The sequence below is a fragment of the Pongo abelii genome, chromosome 1 (assembly GCF_028885655.2).
Source record: "Pongo abelii isolate AG06213 chromosome 1, NHGRI_mPonAbe1-v2.0_pri, whole genome shotgun sequence".
Lineage (NCBI taxonomy): Eukaryota > Metazoa > Chordata > Mammalia > Primates > Hominidae > Pongo > Pongo abelii.
The window spans coordinates 48501205-48508911 of NC_071985.2; the positions used below are offsets into that span (position 1 = coordinate 48501205).

General features: G+C 50.4%; 1 protein-coding gene across 1 annotated transcript in view; it reads left to right on the top strand.

Annotated features, from left to right (window-relative positions):
• CACNA1S (calcium voltage-gated channel subunit alpha1 S) overlaps positions 1-7707 on the top strand; it is a 73015-nt gene that overhangs the window by 61213 nt on the left and 4095 nt on the right. The window contains exons 32-38 of the mRNA XM_054523477.1: positions 201-360; positions 818-945; positions 2235-2331; positions 2650-2752; positions 3698-3799; positions 4085-4209; positions 6862-6990. Coding sequence (XP_054379452.1) covers positions 201-360; positions 818-945; positions 2235-2331; positions 2650-2752; positions 3698-3799; positions 4085-4209; positions 6862-6990 — 844 coding nt within the window. The remainder of the gene's footprint in view (positions 1-200; positions 361-817; positions 946-2234; positions 2332-2649; positions 2753-3697; positions 3800-4084; positions 4210-6861; positions 6991-7707) is intronic.

Consider the following 7707-nt stretch of genomic DNA (forward strand, 5'->3'; position numbering starts at 1 on the left):
CATGAGGGCTGCAGCACAGAGGGGAAACTGAGGCCCAGCTCACACTGAGCTACAGGGTGAACATGAAGATCTGACCTCCTTACCTCTGGACAACAGCCCCAGTTTGCTCATCTGTCCACACCCTGCTCCCACCTGGCTGCCAGCCTTCTGAGGGGCCAGGCAGGAGCAGATAGGTGACAGGAGCCTCTTCTGTCCTCTAGGTGTGCAACAGGTGAGGCCTGGCAGGAGATCCTACTGGCCTGCAGCTATGGGAAGCTGTGTGACCCAGAGTCAGACTATGCCCCAGGGGAGGAGTACACATGTGGCACCAACTTTGCATACTACTACTTCATCAGCTTCTACATGCTCTGCGCCTTCCTGGTGAGACACTGAGGGCCTGCGGGGCAGGGAGAGGGCTTTGATAAGCTGAGGCATTGGGGAGCCTGCCTGCCCCTTCCTGGCCAGCTTCCACCTTTCCTGGGATTCATCTCGGGGACACAGGAGGCTCTAGTTAGGTTGTCCCCTGTTCTGGTCATCCTCAGTGTGGCTTTGTTTCCTGGGTGCTTTTTTTAGGTTGCCAAAAGTTCTTACTTTTTTTTGTTGTTTTGGTTAGCACTCATCAAACGGAATTTAGCAAGGCCGGAGGGCACTCTCTGTGCAAGAGCACAGAGACATGACAGAGCATTGCTGTGTGTGTGATGTGGGTGGTTCAGAAGGGCTAGAACCAAGGGCACAGGTAGCGAGAAGTTGTGGGCCAGTGGACACCTCCCAACTCCCCCACCCTAACCCTGTACCACCTGCCTTTCTGGGTTGGGACCCCTTGGTTCTTCTCTTGCAGGTCATCAACCTTTTTGTGGCTGTCATCATGGACAATTTTGACTACCTCACCCGGGACTGGTCCATCCTGGGCCCTCATCACCTGGATGAGTTCAAGGCCATCTGGGCAGAGTATGACCCGGAGGCTAAGTGAGTCCAATCTGCAGGCTCTGTGCTGGGCCCTCCATCCTAGACCCTTCCTACCATCTCACAGGGAGTCACTCTCCAGTTTATTTCGTATGAGTGGGCTTCTCCTTCCCCCTTCATTTATCTGAGGTCTCAGATCAGAGAATCAGAGTCTCTCCGGGTTGGAAGGAATCCTACAGCTTTCCGGGGTGGAAACACCCTTGACTTTATTGAGAAATTGTCATCCAGCTCCTGCTTGAACACTCCTAGGAATAGGAAGCTCTACACCTCACCAGACTCTCTAGACCCCAAATCAAAGTGCAGTCCTCTGACCAGCAGAATCTGAGCTTGATTAAAATGCAGAGTCCCAGGCCCCTCCCAGACTGACTGAATCTAACTCTTGCATTGCTCTGAACCTGAGCCTTGGGACATTCGTATGCATTTAAAGCTTGGAGAGCACGGCTCTCTTACTTTCCTTCCCAATAGGAAATAGGCATCTCCCGATGGTCTCAGTCTCAGAAGAGGAAACTGAGGTTCAGAGAGGTTAAGTAAGTTGCCCCAGGCCACGCAACTAGTAAGAGATGGTGCCAAGATTCAGTGCAGGTCTGTTTGGTGCCTATAGCAACCATGCTTTAAAGTGGCTCCATCAGCAGGAGCCAAACCTGCTTGCCTCTACCAGCCACCCACAAGTCCTCATTCAGCCCTCTGGAGACAGGCGGGGAATGTTTCATCTCTTTTTCGCAGCCCGCCCATCAAAGAAAAGAGGAAGCCAGTAGGACCTTCCAAAATGATTTTTCTCAGGCAACACTCACAAGCTGCTCTTGCCACACTTGTCTTTTGATCTGACCTCCCTGGTTGTTCTGTTTTATGTCTATTCTGGGATTCATGGTGCCAATGAAAATGTGGTTTCCAGCTCTGGACCAGCCTCTGGAAGTGGGCTTCCACCTCCTTTGATCTATACCCACTACTTCTATTAATATAGCCCAAGAGCCCCTATTAACTTGACCAAAACCTAAGAAAGATCCTGATGGGGAAAACGAGGTCTGGATTCCAGACCTGGAGATCCCATATCTGAGGGAATGCCCCAAAAGTGAGAGCCTATTTGGGGCTACCCATTTTGTAGACAACAGTTAATCATAACGTTGTCTCTTCTTTTAAAAGGGAGCTGGGCTCCCACTTCCTAAACACAGTTGGAAAATAAGGAAATGCTCCCCTGTTTCCTGGCTTTCTTTCCCTTTGCCTATCCTCTGAGCAGAAAGGTTCTGGCGGCGGAGGAGGGTACCAGGTACACAAGTCTGTGTGTCCTCCCGCAGGGGGAGAATCAAACACCTGGACGTGGTGACCCTGCTGAGAAGGATTCAGCCTCCTTTGGGCTTTGGAAAGTTCTGCCCACATCGGGTAGCTTGTAAGGTAACCAGAGCTGCCAGGGATGGGTGGCCCCAGGGAAGGAAAGAGTCACTGAGGCACAGGGAAGCCGGTGAGGACCTGATGGAGTGAAGCATTTTAGAGCCGGGATCTCCTGGGTCCCCAAGTTCCCGCTGGAGGACCTGAAGTCTCAGCAATGTCACCCAACTCATCATTCTGTCCCCTCACAAAGGATGTCCTGGTCAGCTGACACCCTCAGGCCTCATGTCCCATCCCCTCCCGGCCAACAGACTGGGTGAGGATGACTTGCCAAGCTTGGCCTGGTCCCAGCTCAGCAGCAAGCCACTGCCTCTCCCTGCACAGCGGCTGGTGGGCATGAACATGCCCCTGAACAGCGATGGCACAGTCACCTTCAATGCCACACTCTTCGCCCTGGTCCGCACGGCACTCAAGATCAAGACGGAAGGTGAGAGGGCCTTCCAATGTGAGCCCCCTCCTTTCTCCCAGAGGCTGTTTCTGGCACAGATTCTCAGAGCTCAAGATTGCTCTCAAGAACTGTGAGAAGAAGTAGAGGGAGGACCCCAGGCCATGGGCACAAAGTCCCCATGCCCCTCAGGGCTCAGAGGGAGCCTGAGGGTTTTCTGCAGGGCAAAGATCATCAAGGGTCTGTTCCCACACTCCTCAGCTGTGTCTGGGGGCCAGAGAAGGGCCAGTGCTAGCACAGGGGTCAGGGGTGCCCTACAGTTTGGCTGTGAGCAGGAGCAGAGGAGGTTCTCAGGCAGCACTGGGCAGGCTGACGGGAGTCCACATTTGACTCCACTAAACCTGCAGGTCCTCACCTACTGGGAAGACAGGCATGGTGGGAACAGGGGAAGGAGTCAGGATGGGGTCTCAGTATTGTCTCTGAGCCCTTGCTCAGGGCTCCCACTGTATCAAGCTCATGTCTCCAGCTGTATCAGGTCCATCCCCACACGGGGACCACTCCAGGAGTCTGAGACAACCTCAGGGTAAGCTTCATTAGGATGGCAAGATGAGGAAGGCCAGGAGTCAGGAAGGAGCAGGTTAGAGCTGCAGCAAATCTGCTTGGGGGTATTTGGGACAGACCACAGTGCCTGGGGAATTGAAAGATTTTGGAAGAAGAGCAGGAGATGACAGCCTATAAAAGCAACCACTCTGGGAGCTGGAAGCCAAGGCATGTGGGGAGAAAGTACATGACCCAAGAGTTGGGCTGCCTCAGGGGGACAGTGATGCCCTCCCACCATTGCCAGTACCCAGCAAGGCAGCTGCCACAAAACTCAGCCAATGTTTCTTAGTAAATGATTGGCTGTCTGAGAGGTTCAGAAAGAACTGGATGGCCTTGTCAAGTGCAGTTGGTGTGATCTGGATAACTTTTGCCTTTCTCCTGCTCCAGGTAACTTTGAGCAGGCCAACGAGGAGCTGAGGGCCATCATCAAGAAGATCTGGAAGAGAACCAGCATGAAGCTCTTGGACCAGGTCATCCCTCCAATAGGAGGTAGGTGCCACTTTGGGGGACCAGAGTCCAGAAGCAACCAAGCAATGGGGGTGGGGAGCTTCTCCAAGGAGCCCCATGGGAATCTGAGAATGGACCAGACCCTCCATAAATGCCTTAGGTAGATCCCACGGGCATCCAACCTCAGGATGGAAAGTGCCCAGTGACCAAGTCAGCAAGACAAGGGATTGCTCGCATGCCCGGGCCTGGCTACAGCTAGCTCCCACACTGAATCCAGTGTCAGATTCCCACCAGCCTTCAGGGCATCTCTTGTTGGCTCCTCTGCAGATGATGAGGTGACAGTGGGGAAGTTCTATGCCACATTCCTCATCCAGGAGCACTTCCGGAAGTTCATGAAACGCCAGGAGGAGTATTATGGCTATCGGCCCAAGAAGGACATTGTACAGATCCAGGTAAGCCCAATCCAGGTACGTTCCAAGGGGCTCCCCCACTGAGCCAGGTCTCCAGACTCTAGTTATCCTTCCATGTCCTTGAGGGGCCAATGATGGAGACATAGAGGGAAAAAAGAAGCCCAGAAGACTGAAAAAATGTCAAGACAGTTCTGGATAGTCCACGATTGAAGATGTTTCAACCTCAAAAAAAGAACCGGGGCACTTCATCTCTGGATGATAGGACCAAAGAAAATAGGATTTGTTTGAAGGAGAGACAAGTTAGATAAGAACAGTGGTCTCTAGGCCAGGCGCAGTGGCTCACGCCTATAATCCCAGCACTTTGGGAGGCCAAGGTGGGCGGGTTACTTGAGGTCGGGCGTTCAAGACCAGCCTGGCCAATACGGTGAAACCCCATCTCTACCAAAAATACAAAAATTAGTTGGGTGTGGTGGCATGTGCCCAGCTACTCAGGAGGCTGAGGCATGAGAATCGCTTGACGCTGGAAGCGGAGGTTGCAGTGAACTGAGACTGAGACACTGAACCTCAGCCTGGGCGATAGAGTGAGACTGTGTCTCAAAAGAAAAAAAAAAAGAACAGTTCTCTCTAAAAAAAGGCGATCCATGAAGGGCTCTTAAAACGTTCCACTGGGTATGGGTCCAGGTGCGGCGGCTCATACCTGTAATCCCAGCACTTTGGGAGGCCAGGAAGGGCGGATCACTTGAGGTCAGGAGTTTGAGACCAGCCTGGGCAAGATGGTAGAACCCCATCTCTACTAAAAATACAAAATTAGCTGGGCATGGTGGCATACGCTTGTAATCCCAGCTATTTGGGAGGTTGAGGCGGGAGGATCACTGGAACCAGGAGGCAGAGGTTGCAGTGAGGCGAGATTGCACCACTGCACTCTAGCAAGGGTGGCAGAGTAAGACTCCATCTCAAAAGATAAATAAATAAATAAATAAATAAATAAATAAATAAAAATGTCCCATTGGGTATGAAAAGAAAACTTTAGAACTTTTTGTTTTATCTTATCTGGTTTTATTTCTATTTTTGTGTTTATTGTAATGCACATAATTTATAAACCCCCCAAATACACATGCATTTGAGCTGTGCTCAAAAATTTATTTCAATGGCTATTTTTATTCTGAAATAATCTCATACTTTTAAAAAGTTGCAAGTATAATATAAAACCTTTTTTTTCTGAACCATTTGAGAGTAACTCCAAAATGATGTTCCATCATCCAAAAACACTTTAACGCATATTTCAAGGCATTATGTGTATTCAAGGCAAAATGTGTATTACAAGGGCGTTATCCTGCATAATTCTTCTATGTAACCACAACATAACCACCAAAATCAGGAAATTAACACTGATGCTTTTTTTTTTTTTTTTTTTTTGAGACAGAGTCTCGCTGTCGCCCAGGCTGGAGTGCAGAGGCATGATCTTGGCTCACTGCAACCTCTGCCTCCCGGGTTCAAGCCATTCTCATGCCTCAGCTTCCTGAGTAGCTGGGATTACAGGCACACACCACCATGCCAAGCTACTTTTTGTATTTTTAGTAGAGATGGGGTTTCGCTATGCTGGCCAGGCTGGTCTCAAACTCCTGACCTCAAGTGATCTGCCTGCCTCAGCTTCTCAAAGTGCTGGGATTACAGACGTGAGTCACCATGCCAGGCTAATATATTACTACATTCTAATCCTCAGACCCCATTCAAATTTCATTTGCTGTCCCAATAAATGTCCTTTATAGCAAAAGGATCCAATCCAGAATCACGCAGTGCATTGAGTTGCTTTATCTCTTTAATCTCTCCCATCTGGAAGAGTTCATCAGTCTTTCCTTGACACGATCTTGACACTTTTGAAGACTGCAGGTCAGTATGTCCCTCAGTTGGGGTTTGTCTGATTACTAGGATATGCATCTTGGATAAGAATACCACAGAAATGATGCTGTGTTCTCATTACAAGCTATTAGGTGACACCAGTCTTGACTTGTCCCATTACTGGTGATATCAACTTTGATCAACTATATATATATGTGACATATCCAATCAATAAAGATCACTAATCTAGAAGACTGTACTGAGTAAGAACACTTCTCAACCTGGAAGCCTGGGAAGGGCATGAAATTTCCACCCACAGGGTCAAGAGATGACTCATTGGGAACAATTAAGGTGTGGGCTATCCCAGAGGCCAGAGCAGGACCTGGTGGCCTCTCAGGTACCTGAGACATTCAATAACCCAAGAGGGAGAGTGGGGCCTGGGCTGGGGCTTTAGGAGAGCCCTGGCTACAGTGATAAGAAACAAGTAAGCCATAGGAAGTGGTTCTAGCCAGGCATGGTGGCTCATGCCTGTAATCCCAGCACTTTGGGAAGCCAAGTGGGCAGATCACAAGGTCAGGAGTTTGAGACCAGCCTAGCCAGCATGGTGAAACCCCATCTCTACTAAAAATACAAGCATTAGCAGGGCGTGGTGGCACACGCCTGTAATCCCAGCTACTCAGGAGGCTGAGGCAGGAGAATTACTTGAACCCAGGAGGCAGAGGTTGCAGTGAGCTCAGATTGTGCCACTGCACTCCAGCCTGGGCAACAGAGCGAGACTCTGTCTCAAAAAAACAAAGTGTTTCTGGTCTCCTTTCCTGGGCTAGAGAGATAACTGAGTCCCATCGCCATCCCCAGGCAGGACTGCGGACCATTGAGGAAGAGGCAGCCCCCGAGATCCGTCGCACGGTCTCAGGAGACCTGGCTGCTGAGGAGGAGCTGGAGAGAGCCATGGTGGAGGCTGCGATGGAGGAGGGAATATTCCGGGTGAGGGAGAGCCAGGAGCACCCCTAGTAGTCTAGACACCATGAGTGGCAGTGTCTCACAGAGAGGAGGGCCGGGAGCCCAGCCACACGAGAGGGGGACATGGGAGCTGAAGATACCCCTCTCCATCTCTCCACTTCACCGCCCACCTCTCCTGGGACTCAGAATCAATGACCTGATATACTAGAGGTGTCAAATGCAACCCACTCTTTCCTGCCTTTCCCTACCAAATCTCACCCCTTCTCTTTCCTCCCCACAAACCCTAGGCAACGACCCATCTCCCAGAGGCCCTCTAGGATCAAATGCTCTGCCTGCCTCCACTGAGGCCAGTCCTCCATCCTTAGCTCTGTCTGGTGTTTCTTATAACACTTTATTGCTGGAAGGTCTTTAATGACACCTAGTTAGGTCTTTTTGGGTTATTCATGAGGAAATAGTGGCCCACAGAGATCATGTGAGATGTCCAATATCACCTAGTAAATCAGTTTCAGAGCGGGGACTAGAACCCAGTGCTGCAGACTCCCAATTCAGCCCTCTCTCCCCTACACCACACTTCTCTTCTGTGTGCCTGTGTCCCCTATATACCTCCTTAGATGTGTGCTGTCTACCCCATCAAATGAAGATCTTTCTGAGGGTGGAAATTCTCTTCTTTTGATCTCACCACTCAGTCCATCCTCCTTTGGCCTTAAAAGATTTGTCTCCCAATACTATTGCTTGTTCCCA